This window comes from Convolutriloba macropyga, chromosome 7 (assembly GCF_964194025.1).
Source record: "Convolutriloba macropyga chromosome 7, txConMacr16.3, whole genome shotgun sequence".
NCBI classification, from domain to species: domain Eukaryota; kingdom Metazoa; phylum Xenacoelomorpha; order Acoela; family Convolutidae; genus Convolutriloba; species Convolutriloba macropyga.
Window position 1 is genome coordinate 19,299,878 of NC_134474.1, and position 17,054 is coordinate 19,316,931.

At 35.8% G+C, this 17,054-nt stretch overlaps 1 protein-coding gene across 3 annotated transcripts in view; it reads right to left on the reverse strand.

Moving 5' to 3' along the window:
• The window catches only part of LOC142342676 (uncharacterized), an 83,675-nt gene that overhangs the window by 56,537 nt on the left and 10,084 nt on the right, over positions 1 to 17,054 (reverse strand). Inside the window, exons 2-5 of one of the 3 annotated variants that reach the window (XM_075394158.1) lie at positions 9,813 to 9,896; positions 9,300 to 9,347; positions 3,093 to 3,223; positions 2,731 to 2,761 (exon numbers count right to left, since the gene is read on the reverse strand). In XM_075394158.1, the coding sequence (XP_075250273.1) occupies positions 2,731 to 2,761; positions 3,093 to 3,223; positions 9,300 to 9,347; positions 9,813 to 9,896 (294 nt within the window). The remainder of the gene's footprint in view (positions 1 to 2,730; positions 2,762 to 3,092; positions 3,224 to 9,299; positions 9,348 to 9,812; positions 9,897 to 17,054) is intronic. The other 2 variants (XM_075394159.1, XM_075394160.1) reach the window with 2 other exon arrangements.

The window sequence follows — 17,054 nt, forward strand, 5'->3', positions numbered from 1 at the left end:
TTCACAATGGTTTAATTACAGCTCAGCTCTTGCTCCCAATACTGCTGCGACTGAAAAGCGAGACAATATTTTGAAAATTAGTTTCTGGAAATTGAATAGATATTGCGAGGATCCCGCTCAAAGAACAGATTAGTTTCTACAGTCATGCCTTCGATGTTCTGTTGCATGAAATACATTCGCAATTTGTTTATTTTTAGAAGCACAAAGTCTAGAGCCTCTCCGTTTAGGCCCAAACCCTCCTTAACATAGTTGTTGGATATATAAATGCTCCCTGCGATACACATGCAAAACAGCAATCGCTAAGAAATTTAAGTCGAACTGAAATACGTTGTTCATATAATGAACTTGCCAAGACGTGGGCCTGTATCAACAACAATAGTCAACCAAGAGCAAAGAAATTTCATGTTAAAAATACTGGGCAGAAAACGGTAGAGCATCTGAAAAAGCTCAATTTTGGTTGCAAATCCATAAAACTTTAGACAGAAGACGTTTGTTAAACAGTTAGTTTGCAACAAAAAATAGCAATTGACAGACAACCTCAGAAACCGGTTCAAAGAGAAGAGGAAAGGCAAAATCGAAGACGGCGGATACCGCCAAAAGATATTCCTCCTGATATTCTCTTAAAAAGGGCTCCACAAAATGCTGAAACTCAACTGACAAATGTATTCGAGGAACACTGTTAATAAACCTCTTGAATATCAGGTATCCACCCAATAATTGACAGTGAAGTAATAAAATAAAAAAATGTTAAATTAAGTTAAGCGAAAAGTGCCCTGCTTAGTTTTCAACATTCTTCCCAACCATTAATCTGAGAATATAAATAATAACTTCTTCTAATATATCAGTCACTAATCCAAAATACAGGAGAACTATGCACCAATTAAAGAATGAGAAGAAAAAACCTGAAAAAGTTGTTGTAATTTATTTCCATGAAAACTGCCATGTCTAGACTTCAGGTGTCACCTCATAGTAGCAACACCTATAAAATAGCTCTTACCTAAGAATTGACCAAGAAAAAACAACGAGAACTGGAAAAAAGAAATCGGAAAAAACCTTTCAAAACGAAAACAAAAATCTACGAAAAATTTTGCCTTAGTTCATTAATTTTCTCCAACAGAAGCAACAAATATTCAATCAAAATGACGGTTCATCAAACCTGCTAAGAAAACTAACTTTAACTACATAAATCCGCAAATTCTAAACAGAATTGTATAATATACCCGGCAGATTGCCGAAAAACCGCCGCCGTTGATTCCAGTAAGCATGATTGGGATTGAAAGAATAGAAGATATTGAAAAAGATTTTTGTACATAAGCATTTTTTAAGTCCGATTTATTTTATGGCAATTTGCAGTTGAACATACTTCTGTTTCTTAGAGAGAGGCTACTATCAATACCAATAAGCATTAGAGATGGTAACTGACACTTATAGGAACAACGTTCAATGAGCGGGCATCTAAAATTGGGCTTAATGGGTTTATCCCGTTTCCATTTCTGACTCCAATTTTTCATACTGACTCTTTTCATTTTGAATTGCTTTGCTGAGCAACTGATGTTCAAAATCACCTTTTAGCAGAATGAGAGAAGAGAGAAACTAGTCTGGAGAAGTCAAAAAGATTTAACGCAAAATGTTGAAAAGCGGCAAAATGAGGTAAAGCAAAACAATTTTTTTTCGACAAAGTAAAAAAAATTAGGAGCGCTATAATAGCCAGCTAAGATAAGGGCGGCTATTAATAAGTAATGAATTATGTATGGTAAAACAGCTCAAAAATGAATCGTAAACTAGTTTCTTTATAAGGTTAAAAAGCTTCCAAACACACTATTACTAGTTGAGATAATGGAGAGAAACAACTCTGACTGAAAAGTTCGGAGTTAAAACTTAAAAATCTGCAACGAACATTCCGCACGTGATCAAAAAATATTGCTCGCTTAGAGAAATTTTTTTCACACCTACTTTTCTCGCTCTCTCTCTCTCTCTCTCTCTCTCTCTCTCTCTCTCTCTCTCAAAAACGCGGCATGAACGGAAAACCACTCTCTCTTCTCTTCACTCTCCAGTTCCTTCACCCGTTTGACCTTAACACTTAGTATTCACGTGCGCCATTCACTTTTACATCCTGCTTTAAATAAACTATAAAAAAATTATCGATCAAAAAAGGACGCCCCACCAATACTCCTCTTCGAGCCGTAAAAAAAGCCAGCGCCCCAATACAAGTAGGAATCGGAACATTATGTGTACCAAGATTTACCGAGCTTCCTTGTTTTACGTTGTTCTCATAATAGATTTTGGGCCTTGTTTTCACAATGGTTTAATTACCGCTCAGCTCTTGCACCCAATACTGCTGAGACTGAAAAGTGAGACAATATTTTGAAAACTAGTTTCTGGACATTGAATAGACATTGCGAGGATCCCGTTCAAAGAACAAATTAATTTCTACAGTCATCCTTCGATGTTCTATTGCATTAAATACATTCGCAATTTGTTCCAACTTCTTTTGGAAGCAGAAAATCTAGAGACTCTCCGTTCACGCTCAACCCCCCCCTTAACTTAGTTGTTGGATATATAAAAGCCCCCTGTCGATACAGATGCGCCACAGCAATCGCTAGTAAATTTAGTTAAATTGAAATACGTTGTTCATCCAATATACTTGGCAAGGCAACAACAATAATCAACAACAATTTTCAACAAAGAGCAATACAAAACATTATTGATGGCTAAAAACTATTTACTCACTCAATGTAGTCATAAAACTCTTCGTAAGGATCTGAAACACAGCAAAATGGTTTAAAGTCTAACGCTGAGCTCAAAAAATGCAATTATTATTTTACAGTATCCCAGTTTCTCGCAGCCTTGAAACTCTTACTGAAACATTGAGGCTGACAGAGATGTGATTGAAAACCATCTTTATCATCACCTTCTATAACTATATAAAGATTAAACAAGCAAACTTGACAGCATGGAACAGCCGCACAAGTAACAAAATAAGGCCTCGTTAAAATCAATTCATAACTCGATATGTCTAAAAGCGTCAGCCCAATACACTTAATTTCTCGTTTTAAGTCAAAAATAATTTTTCTCATGACTAACTAACTAACCAGGTTGATAATGTGGTTCCTTTCGGCTATCGGACAACACTGCAGGTTCATATGCACCTCCCCGTTGACTTCTTTCATGTCGTTCTCGTTCATTCCCATCTTTTCGCAGTGAACTGATTTCATCTGGATTCCTTCAAACACATTTTCAAGGGCATTTAAAGATCAGACTTAAACCCTTCGCAAGCAGAGCTCAACTTACATTTTCTAAAAACACGTACCCTAGTAATTTATCGTTTATTTTAGATTAATAAGTTTGCATACATGAATAGAATGAAAACATGTCGTATTATTCCGGCCCCACTTAGTGGGGGAAAGGAACTATATACACACCGTATACTGTTTTTTACCCTATTCTTTTAACCCCGATTTTTTAACCCTTATATCATTTATCCTCTCAATAAATTCAACCCTATATTGTTTCGCCCCGATTTTAAGCATCTTATAATTGAGTATAATTAGGTCTCAATCAATTCTATTTATTCTAATTAATAGAGATCAAAATCGGGGTGAAATAAAAGAGGCGTGAACACCGAAGTCATTTCAACCCGATTTTAATCTGTAAATTGATAATTGTAAGGAAAATAAAGCTAACGACTCAATAGTTAAAAACAAAACAAACATTTAGCGGATAAGTTTATCTCATCTAGTCCCTAATGGGGAACTAAAGGCAAATGAAAAGTGGATGGACTCTAGAACATTTCTTGTTTCATTGCAATTTGAAATCAGTATGATAACTGCCGACTTGATTTAACCATTTCTTCCAAAGACAGAAATATTGGTTGTAGAAGGCCATTAATTCTTAGTTAACAGACTAAACACGTTTACAACTGCCTGGAATTGCTCAAAACATCAAAACTACAAGTGCCGCATTTTCGCAATTACACAAGATGCCCAACTTATTTGCGTAAACGGTGAGCACAATCAAAATGCCCCTATTAAAAAGCCGGTCACACGAAACGTTATAAAAGAGATCAAAGCTCGAAGTGAAAACAACACCCGCAACAGACGTAGCTTCCACAATTTTACTAGTAACCGACATTCTCACTACAGTATGCATTGCCGTCAAAACCCAATATAATAAAAACATCGCAGAGTTTAAGAAAGTATACGCAAACCGAGTCAATTCATGAACCACCGGATCAGCATTTTGATACGCTTGATACTTTTTAAAGAGTGTTTGCGGTATGACAGAGGAAAAAATGACAACGAGCGTTAATTTAATCTTTGGTGATCTTTATCCCTTCTCAAAGGTTCTAAGTTTTGGCTTGCGGACGGAACATTTAAATTATTGCCTAAGATCTTCTACCAAAATTACACCCTTCATCTATATAATTTCGGTATTACTCGTGCTTGTCTGTATGCTATCCTTCCCAACAAAACGTAAAACAAACATACAGCCGATTACTTGATGCCTTAGAAAACTTCGCCCCCGATTGTAAGCCCGATAAGTTTTGCTAGATTTTGAACTTGCCCCAATTAATGCATGGCAAAAGCAAAATCCATCTTCAATGCAACCGGGTTGCTATTTCCAACTAACCCAAAATTTTGTTGCGAAAATTGGAGAACTTGGATTGAAATGATCCCTGCTCAAGCTTTCGAAAACAACTGAGGAAATAGAAAAATTAAAATGATTGTCGAGGAAATAACAAACGTGGCGGATCAACAGCACTTAGATAGCTTGGTTATTAAAAAAGACAAGCATTGTTTAAATTTTCGATCAAATTATTATCAAGTGTCCATTATTGAACCCTCCTCCTATATTCCCCCCACAAATCGAATGAAAGACGCAGCCATAGAGGGATTTGCAAGAACAACTAACGCTGTTGAGGGCTGGCATTATGGCATATAAGCCTTTTTCAGCGAATCCCACCCGACAATATTGAATCTTTTGGCGAATCTGCAAAGACGTTGAAGTGGAACTTTGTGAATCCCTCATCCGGGCAAAATTTTCACAGAAGAAAAAGTATGAGAGCCTGAAAGAAAAGATGCAGAACTTTTGCATGAAATTTACCGGGAGGAAACTGATATTAATTTTTTCAGAGCTCTTGCCAGTTTGTTTTAGTTGTGTTTGAAATAATTGTGTTTTGATGTCAACTTAAATTTGAAATCCATCATGATATGTTTCAGTTGGCGTCTTCCTTGCATCCTCAGGAGTTACGGCGAAGCCTCATAATTTGACTCATTAGGGAATTTGATTCCTCTCGTTACCCATATGATGGGACCCCTAATTGGAAAAGTTTTGCAGCATTTGGATATGAAACTTGCACAGCGTAGCTGCTAACAAAAATATCTATCTGGATTTCATTGAAAATTAGGTTGCACATGCGGCTAAATTTTGTTTTGATTTTCTATTTATGCCTGATCAGAAAGTAGGTTTTAAAAAACTTAACTTACATCCTTTCATTTGAAAACTACCGGTTCTTCCGTCTTCTAGACTAGGACAGACTGTGAACTTTTTTTTGATTCAAATGAAAAAGTAGGCGTCAATCGCCCCTTTTTTGATCAAATTCATTGCTCTAAAAAAAGCCGTCTCGTCAGTATTTTTGTGTTATTTAAGTCCTTTTGATCTTTAGCTTTGCTAATTGCTCTTTTGGAAGCCGAAAAAGATAAAAGATTTCAGTGTTAAACCAATTTCGGTGTGAATAAATGGCGGGGTTAAATGAGTGAGGGGTATCGTCAAGCGTTCAAAATGTATTCAATTAGTTTTCAAATTTCGTCTTCCTCGAGGAACCATCGCGCTTAAGTTCATCATGTTTTAGTAAAAAGAAACAAGAATGAAAACAGTCCTAAAATTAAAAGTAAAAGGAACTGGAAACAAATCCGGGAACATTACCCAACTTAGTTAGTTTTTATAAAAATTCAATAAAATTTTTTATTCTCTTTGAAATGTTTGCTCAAACTTTGTTTTATTTTGCTAAAATGAATTTAAAATGAGCTCAATGACAATTCTGCTTTTATTTTTTTCCACGATGACACAGGGCTTTTATTTTCTTTCAGTCAAATCTTGGCGGCTTTTTCTTGCAACAAGCGCCTATTCAGTTATTTCCAGATAAAAGTGCCAATAATTTTCAAGAGTACTGCCCTAAAACCTATTCAGATAACTCTCATAAACATACACGAGAACTATTTAAACCTCTACTATATAGCAAAGTATTAGGCACAGCAGTTTTTCTAGTTTGCTGCTGATTTCACGCAAATTTGTCCATTTTTAGTGTACTTTTCATCTATATAGGATTTTCGTTAACTTTTGGACTCATTTTAAATTTTAAAAGGTTGCAACGGAATAGCTAGAGTATTACTGTTCTAATCATGGCGTCCACAATCCAATTTAATTGAATTCTCCGAAAATCTTTACCATTTCGTATTTTTCTGCTTTTGTATATTTTTGCAGATGTAGGGTTAACAACTGTTCGCATGTTGTTGACAATGAAAAGCTACTATTACCGTGAAATCATCAGTATTCAAGTCTTTAATCACATCAATAGAGATTCCATTAGAAACTTGAGAAATTGTATTAGCTTGACTTCTTTTTGACCAAATGTTTTGCCCAGATGAATATTTGCCCATACTAATGAAAACATAGCCGGCAGATTGCCGGAACATAGCCGCGATAGACGCTTGGGGTCTTCCATGAATTGAAACAAGAGATTAGATAGACAGATCGACCACCAGTCCTTTAAAAAACCACTAGACTTTTTGGGTTAGCTTTGGACTGTCAGTTTTATGCGACACATAAGCTCTTCAAAATTAAGCTCTTCAAAATACGGCTTTTCAAAATTAGGATCTTGTCCGTTTGTGCCCCCTCAGCTTAATGGGCGCATATTATTTGCACCCCTCAGATGCGCGTGCAATATTTTTTACATAATGGCTTACTATGTAATGGCACGCGCTCTGTAACTGGGGGGCGCATAACGTACCGGGGGGCACAAACGGAGAAGATCCCAAAATTAATATTCGAAATCAAAAACTCAAGACTCTAATAATCACGAATTAGGGCATATATGTTTGGCACTACATAGATGCACACTATTGACCTTTAACAAGTGAATGTTCATAAAATTTATAGTCCCATAAGTGAGTTCAGAAGTAATTTTTTTGAGTGAGGTAAGTCATTGAAAAAGTCAATTCCAAGAAGTCAGGGTAAGAGGAAACAAAAATCTGTTAGACGAAGTAAAAAACATAGCAGGATAAGTCCTGACGCACAATTCAAAGAATTTTCATTGACAAAACAGAAAACTATCCCGAACGGACTATGAATGGATTGGAAAAACCATTTAGAAAAAAATCAAATCCAAAAAATTGAAAAATAAAAACAGTAAAAATCAAAGTTAAATTGCCGCATGTGAACAAAAAACCACTAGCGAGAAAGCGAATTTTTATTCAAACACCGTTTTCTCACACTACTTTAAAATTAGAGCAAAAAAAAAATTCACGCCGCCAAACCACTCGCTTTTTCGCTCCACTTCCTGTTTCGGCGTGACCATATTCACTACTCTAATTTGACTTCAAAAATCATGAAAATGCGTGATCAGATCTTAAAAAAAGACAGCGCCCCAATACAATTCAAATTCTTTGAATTGTAAAGAAAATAGGAGCGCTATTATAGCCGCCTGGTATTGAGGACGTGGCTATTAATAAAACAGACAGACTAAAGTCGGACAAATTGCTCTCGAGCAACATACGGGGCAGGCTAAATTACAGGGGGTGTCGCTTAAAATTTTTGGGTGAAACGACGGAGCACCAGAGGGGTTCGAATTGGCCACCTACGGGATGGCAGTCTGACATCTTTACCGCTAAGCAATAATGGCTGTGCTACTTATTCGCGTAGAATCTGCTTTATGTTAAAAACAGTAGTTACTTCAGAATGGGAGCTACTCAAATCACGCAATAACTAAGAAGTCAAGCGTGAAAAAAATTACCTGAGATCGATGTTCTAGAGAAGCGCGAAAACAGTAAAGCAAAAATTTGCATAAAAATACACACACGTTTACAATATTTGCTTCAAACTTAGTTTGAGAGCAATTAAAAATTAACCTCACTGGTACACGTCTGTCTATATCCGAAAATCCATCAAGTTTCCTTGAAAATCCAATACTCCGTCTTATATTGGAAGTTTCCTATCTCTATGCTATTTGCAGACAATTAAGCCAAGAATGTGGATGAGGGGGGTTGATTAATAATGTGCAAACGCATATTACTGAGCCTCCTTGTTTATTTGAGATATAAAAGAGCAACCGTACGCTGCTAAAGAAGGTAACCGTATGCATATTCAAATCCAATTAACGCAAGCAGTGAATTCAGCTTCACCACTTTTATTTGCAATAAGAGGACACATCAAATGGAAAGATAACGTTCAGACGGCGTTGACAACCTTGATAGTTTGTTTTCTTTGCAAAAGTGGTAGCTGTAGCAATTGGAAAAACTAACCAGATGACAAAGCAATTGTTGCATAAACGCGTGGATACCCAAAAATCTTTGCTACTACTACCATTACTACTATTGTTTCGAGTACTGTCGTACAACAATGTCAAAGAGCGCCAGTTCGCTAAAGCTTGCCTGCACGCGTTGCTAATGGTTCTAGCATTCCTCAGGGGTAACTTCAAAATTGAGGTGAACAAAGTAGCAATCCGTGATAAGATTAACAGTGAATATGTATGCATGCACTCAACGTCTATCCGCTACGAAAGTCATTGGGAAAAGCGAAGACACGTAAAGGTCGACAAGTTCAACATTCGGCTACCTCATGGACGAATATTGATTGACCATAGTTTTTGATCGTCGGACGATTTTGACCCGATTTTGTTCCATTTGTCCTCTGAGTCCCCAAACAATCAGCCAAATATGGTGCACTATTGCCCTTATTGGTTAAAATATGGCTAAAATTTATTCATTTAAAATTTGAATTGACACGACTGGCCAATTTGTACTGATTTGTACAAAAACATACAGTTTCGCTTCTCGTATAGCGACTCATTGTATCATAGCGACTCCCACAACAGGTCTTTGAAGCCAGAAACCAGGTAACCATGATTTCAGCACCCATAGTATAAAGGTTTTTTTTTAAAAAAAAACCGTGCTCGCTTTGAAACAGAGGTTTGATTTTAAGTTTTTACATGGAATTGTCCTGCGTTTACATAAAAGGGAAAGAAGAACAGGGAGACAGAACAGATAAAACGGATCAGACCAACTCATTAGGTTCTGCATTACCTTAGAATGCCCCTTCTAGTCGGAGGAAAAGGCGGATGATAAAGTGTTCTGAAACAGCACCAGTTTTATAGCAAACCTCTTGAAATTCATAGTGCTTCAATGTAACAAGAGTTTAAACGAAATCCAATAGATAGATTCTTAAAATATTATTCTAAAGAATAGTTCAAACGAGCAAAGACATCTTATGAAGCACAATGCGTAAATCAATCCCGTTTATTAATCATAAACCTTGACAACATAGACCTCGTCAAAACGTTTTGGCCAATAAAAACCGGCTCATACAAAGCTTAGATACAACTTCAATCCAGTTAGTGAATTTGAGAACAGCTTTCTCGTGACAACATGCTAGACTACAATCTGGTTTAAATGAAATTCGAGTTCAAAATTATTGATATTGACTAGGCCAGTTCAATGGGCCACTTGTATAAAAAATGCTTTCTTTTCAATCTCACTTTCAACTTTTAATGAAAGAAAACTAAATTTGATCTTAAAAAATTGTAGAAAATAGCTCACTTTGAGTTATAAATGTTGGGCGACAATTCGGATGACGACAAAGGATAAGCCGCTGGTCTCAACTGCATATAAGCAGCTGATGATCTGAAACACATAAGGTGTCATATGGACAATGATTTTCATTTTTTAATTTTATAATAGTTTCAGGAAAACAACTCAGTATTCTAAAGCTTTAAGAACTTGGAAACTAAGACGCACCAATTAACATGGCGAAAAAGATTCATCAAGATGTCTTCAAATCTCCCTTCTCTTCGTTCTATTTTTCTCAGTCAACGTACAACACTCAGCTTTAGGAAATTTTAAACAAATATGTCAATTTCCAATTTGGCAATCTATACACGTGATCAAAAGAATAGCAAGCATAGCTTTGAACTGATAATTAAAAGGATAATAGATCGCATGACAGTAAAAGGAGAGCAAAGGTTGAGACATTAGCTTGAAAATGAAGTTTACTGTTCAAGTTGAATTGGCCAATTGGAGTAAAAAATATACTTTCGGTTGTGATAGAAACAATAAACATATAAATCTAAGTTCGGTTGTGAACGACTCAAAGACCGCTGAGGTATGGTCATGGAGTAGTATACTAAAATGCACGTATTGTCACGGGGGGACGTCCCCCCCCCCCCCCCCCCCCGTGACAAATCGAGCATAACGTTTTGTCACGGGTGGGGACGTCCCCAGCCGTGACGAATCGTGCGGTACATTTTTTTGAGGTCGAAAAATTTTGTCTCTCAATTTTGCCGGAGGGACAAAAACTTGTAAAAATTTTCTCGATTTGTGCCGGGGACAAAAACTTGTAAAATTTTCTCAAATTTGTGGGGAAAAAAACTTGTAAAATTTTTGTCAATTTTGTGCGGTAAGAAAAACTTGTGAAATTTTTGCCAAATTTGTTGTCTGGGCAAAAACTTACGATATTTCCAGCTATTTTGTGCGGGGATAAAAACTTGTTAAAATTTCACAGTTTTCTGGAATTATTGAAAAACTTGTTAAATTTTTGCAATTTTTTAGGGTCCATTAAGTTGATTTTAAAGTATAAAAATTCTTAAACCCTTTTTTAGTCAAAAAGACTATTCATGGGTTTTCGAAAGACATAAAAATGACTTACCTTTTCTTTATTTCAATCTCTTGATAAGTTTTATGTAATTTAACAAGATAAGTAAAATGGAGTCAAATTTTGGTGGTTTTTGATCCAACCTGTGGTTTTAATTTGATAGTTTTATTGCCCATGTTATCCCAGATTAGGGAGTGTGGGCAGATTAGAAAACCAAAAAAATTTAAGTGCCAGGGCTCCAAATTGAGAATTATTGTGTCTGATAAGAAATTTGCAGCGTCAGAGGTGGAAACAATGCAACTTTGCAGAGAATAAGGAAGAAATATACGTATGAAATGGACAAAATAAATGCTCGAAACTATATGAAATGTTCCAAAAAAGTACTGAAAAAGTGTTGGAAAGTGTGCGGTAAAACAATTCATCTACCACGTTTAAATGACGGGAGAGTTAGAAATCGAGAAATTGTGTATTTTTAGAAAAAAAATTGTTGTTTTTGGACAATTTTTTGCAAAATACTTCCACAAAAAGCAATTCCATTATGCACAAATTGTTTTGCATTGTGAATGACATTAAGTGCAGACCGGTAAATTGTGTAACACAAGGTGTTTGCGGGAAAATGCAAATCTGATCACGTAATATGTTGTAAAACTTCGGGAAAATTCTAAAAAATGACGAAATTTTAACGGGAAAAACTATGTCCGACTGAACCTTACAGCGTAACTTAGGCAAAATGATAGATTGAGCAGTCTATTTCCCCTATAAACTTAAGAAAAACTAACTTCTCTTTTTTTGTGAAGGAAATTCTTTTTACTTTAATAAACAGTTTTACTGTTCTGTTTTTGTTCTCCTGATGGTTTCATAGCACTAACAATAACTATAGCTGTATGTCTATAATGTTCATCTATTTTCATCCAATCTGGACTTGTTTTGCCGAACTCTGATTTATTGAAGGCTGACTGAAGATTAATTTTAAACTTGTGCATATGACAAAATATGCTTTTGTTTTTTTTGTTTCGCAAGTTCTGGTCTCGGCGTTTGTGATTGACTGGCCGAGTTTTAGGTATTATTATGTCTACTACATGCGCCAACATGTGTTTTTCATTTCCATATGCACTTCACTGTGGTCGTCTCGGCTTCTCTGATTGGTCAGTCGAGTTTATGCTTTAATACCGTCTTGCACATGTTTGAACACGTGTTGTTTTATTATCAAAGACAAGGTGTGGTCTGTTTTATTACCATAAGCAGTTCAGTGTGGTCGTCTCCGACTCTCTGATTGGTCAGTCGAGTTTAAGCTTTATTATCGTCTTGCACATGTTTGAACACGTGTTGTTTTATTATCACAGACAAAGTGTGGTCTCTTTTATTACAATAAGCAATTCAGTGTGGTCGTCTCCGACTCTGATTGGTCAGTCGAGTTTAAGCTTTATTACCGTCTTGCACATGTTTCAACACGTGTTGTTTTATTATCAAAGACACGGTGTGGTCACAAGTTTGAGTGTGTTTAAGAAAGTAGTATGTCTTTCTCTCAAGATTACTTTGATTTTTATCGCGATATCGCATGTTCAATAGAATGAGTATACTGTTTACCGTGTATAAGATAAAAGTGGAGTGGAAGCAAAAATTTAATTTCAAGTGGAACAATGTGCGTTGAGACAAAAAAATAGAAAGAAATGTTAGGCTATATAACACGGAACAAACAATACTAACAAAATAATTTTCACACAAGAAGATCTGAGAAAAAGAAGAAACAATGACTTTAAATGAGTATTAGAAGTTGATATCAAGCTTCCGTTTCTTTGGAGCAAAGCAAAGGCTCACTGGTGTCGTCTCAAGACTGCTGCTGGCAATTCTGGAAACTTCCGCTACCTGGGGAGTTGAAGGAGTTGGCGTTGAGTGTGGTAGAGAATTTGACCGAGTTGTAATGTCTGGACTTTCGGGGCTTTTTGGAATCCACCAGCAACTATCGATAATTTCCAGGTCCCTCCAATAGCCCTCCTGATTTTCGTATAGAGGAATCTCTTTGATATCATAGTCGTAAAGAGTTTTCCTAACATTTTCATCTATCGTCTCTGGATTGAAAACAAATTCTCTTACGTAGCCGGTAACATGTTCGATCGTGTACGGTGCTCCTTTCATCAGCGCCTTTTCAAATCTGAATGATTGGATGTAGTCGAAAATTACAATTGGTAGCGCCATGTGGTTAATTGTAATCCACTCGTTGTCCCGCAACTCAAATCGGGATTTGCCTCTTCTTTCAGAATAATTGCCACCGGAGACATCTTCAAACTTTGAAGAAGTTGCAATTAATGATTTGTTGTGGTAAATTTTCAGGTCGTGAAAACTTTTGGTCAGCTTTTCTATATAATCAAAAGATAAAACAATTTGTTCTAGAACTTAAGAATTTTGTATCAATCCTGTTTCGAGAATAATCAGATTGTTATCAAAAGCGGAGAAAGACAGAAAGAAATGAGGAAAGACTGTGAAAAGAGTTTGCGAACAATTTTCAGTTTGTTTTAGAGCAAAGATTTGGATTTTGTGAGCAACCAAACAGTATGCAAGAATTGAAAGAAAATGATTATTTGTGTTCAATTGTTTTTGCTACATGTTTAGGCGTGTTGCTTCTAAGAATAGCTCAAAAACATACCTGTCACGTAGAGCATAATAGTTGGATATATTTGGTTTTTATCTTAGCCAATCAGAAAACAGCAATAACTATACTTGTCACGTAGAGCACAATAGTTGGATAAAATTGGTTTTTAACTTAGCCAATCAAAACACAGCAAATTTTGAAATTTAACCTTAGTTCTAGTAAGGCGAAAGTAGAGTGACTACAGACAGTATACGAATGCGTTGTTCTATGTCTTATCATAACCAATTGGAGAATTCATGGACAAACAAAAACAACACGCAGTTAGCATTGCGGTTATTGGTTCTTAGTGTTTCAAACTATAAAAATTAAAACCCGATAAGTTAGTCTGTCGCTATTATTAGAATGACAAAATCTTATTCACTCTTTGTTTAAAGATTGTTAATAAAAAGTGGTTTAGACTCTTCAGCGAAAAGCATTAAAAACTTTGTTGAGTTGCAGTTTGGTAAGTGAAAAAAAAGACTTGGCATGCGTTTTGATCAACCAGTTCTTTGTAGAAACTGTTTGGAAAACATTCACGACAAATACTTATACATTTCTACATCTTATCCTGAAAAATCAGTAAGATTAAACTATTTCCTGGCAGCAAGTGAATATTTTAGTGAGTTGGACTGCTTTGATCATGATATTGCTCTAAAGTAGCGTCCATATGGAGGTCTAATTGGCATCGACAATTCATCTCTCGACAAGTATCTAAAAGTATCAAAAATTTTACGTTTGCACGCTTTTTTACACGACGCAGGAGGTTTCATATACGAAAAATATAACCAAGGACCTGGTTATTCTTATATGCTTCCGTGGAAAAGCAGCAACTGTTTTAGCGGGCATTTGTCGGGAATATTATTTTGCCTTTAATAAAAGATCTTTCATCCGTGAATTTTTCACTTATTGGAATGCTGAGCAGCAAAACGGTTGTGTTAGACGTTGAAGGAGTTCGTCACAGAAAAGAAAAATTTATTGTTAAAGAGTTTGGAATTTGTACTGAAGACTACCATGACTGTGTCATTTTTACCACCAACAAGTTATAGTGAGTTAACAACTCAACAAAAGCAATCTTTCAGTTGGTTGAGTAGAAATTTGCACGGTCTTGATTGGGACATAGGAAATGATCCCTATATTTATCTAACACAAATAATTCAAAGCGTTCGCTTGCGGAATCCTGGTGCAATATTCTACGCTAAGGGAGCGGAAAAAGTTAAGTTTTTGTCAGAATTGCTTGAATGTCCTGTTATTGATCTCAATTCACTTGAGTGTCCTTCAATATCTGTGAACTATTTTACACAAAATTGTCAAAATCATTCAAAGGGCAAAAACATTTTCAACAAACATTGTGCAAAAGAAAAAGCCATTTTCTATTTCAACTGGTTAACCAATGAGAGAGGAATTGACGAAAGTGGAGGCACCGTTGTCACCGAGTTCAACAATTTGTGCCTTGATTACGGGGACGGGAATCTGTGTCTTTCAATTTCCAAAGACGAAACCATAAAAACCGGAAACCAGTTTTTACAGAGAAAAGTTAAATTGTTGCTGACTGAGGACGAAATTCGCTCATTCACTCATTTAGTGTATATTGAACCTTTTCTCCAGTGGAGAGAGCAGAATGTCAAAAAATCAACCCAAGGTCTGTCCTCCGAAACTCTTACTGATGTCGAAGCACCCGGTTGGTGAGGAAATTGACAAAAACGATCCTTCACTGCCAAAAGAGATTGAACACTTGGTGATGAAAGAGTGCACAAAATTGTTCATTATAACAAAACTGAGAGACTCTCTGAGTGCTTTATGGTTCATATGAAAGACTTTCTAACTGAGTTTAATTGCTATGAGTTGTTTAATGTAAACTGATATCCAATTTATACATTTTTAACAAGTTTTTATTTTGTGTTGAGATGGAGGGAGTAAAAGTCCATCAAGTTGACGCTGTTGTAGAGGAAAATTATTTTGAGAAAGAAAGTAGCAGCAAATCCTCTTGAAAATTTTGTAACCAAACAACTCTGCCACGCTCGGAAGTTTTATTTTTTGTGCAAATGTTTGTTATTTTACTGCTAATATCACTTTGTATTGTGAAGTTAACCGTGTTAAAACCAAAATGTGAAGAAACCTCAGTTTGGATATCCATATTGTCAAGTTTAGTTGGATACATTTTACCAAATCCAAGACTATGAATAAAATTATATCTACGCAAGATAGAGTCTTCATGGCCGTTGTAGGGCCCTCAGGTTGTGGCAAAACAGTTAATTTTCAAAATGTTGAGTGGAACCACATTTTACCCAAAATTTAACCACATTATATTTTTATACCGAGAAATGCAACAAATATACATCAAAATGGAGCAGAAACTTAGAGTTATTTTCAAAAAGTATGCCAATTTAGAATTTTTGAATAACCTTGAAAATTGTCTTTTGATAATCGACGACTAGTGCGAAGAAATTTATAACGACAAAGAATTTGTTAAGTTGGCCACTGCAGGGCGTCACAAAAAGATTACTGTTATTTACATAAAGCACAATGTTTATCAGCAGAGCAAGTGATCTCGTACAATAGACTTGAACACATCACACATCATTCTGTTCAAATCAGCCCGCGAGATTCAACAAATCGAATTTTCAGGCAAGCAGTTAAATCTTGTTAAATTTTTCAACATTGCTATCAATTGGCAACGAAAGAACCATTTGAGCATTTGCTTATCGATCTTGATCCAAAAACTTCTGATTGTTTACGATACTGTTCAAGTATTACTGAGCAAGGTCCTACAGTGTTCTACCTTTCATCTAATAAAGCAGAAACAACCCCTCTAAACAATGAAAGAGAAAATTATCTATACTGAAGCAAATGGTGCATTTGCAACCAAAACAGTTAATGAAATACCTGCGCAATTGTGATAGTGATGTTATACTGGTTCTATGTGAATGTCTTCACAATGTCTTGCTGGGTCATGTTAGAGTGAAAGTAAGAGACTTAGAAAAATACAGACACATATTTGAAAGTGTTGTCAAGAAAAAGTCATCAATGGATAAACGACGAGCGCTTTTTCTAACAAAACCGGTTTTGAATTGATTCAACTCATTATAAAATTTTGTTTCATCCATTTGAGTTAAACCATGTCAACTGCTGAAGAATTTATTTTGATTCCCAAAAGTCAGTTTATGAAAGAGCAACCTTATACCTCACAAATTCTAAATGATCCCAGTGTTCAGCATACCAGTGCCCAATTTTCCTTTTTGAACCATATGCGACCAAATGAAGACACTAAAAAAGAGTACCAGGAAATTTTAGATACAAGGGAAACAATTGATCCCACTGAAATGACAAAAAAACTGCGAACAAAATTCTTCAAATCTTAACGTTTTAGCGCCAGCGAAATTTACCAGGACGGAGAAAATAGTTAGCCTCATTAAAGAGTCAAAAAAGGTTGTTATAGACGAAAATGAAAATTTCATTGTTGACGGAACAGCAACAGGAATAAATGTCCCTATTTTTCTCTATGATTTGCAACAACCAACTAAAAAACTAAGTAATCCAGATTATTTTAAGATTCTTGAGGTTT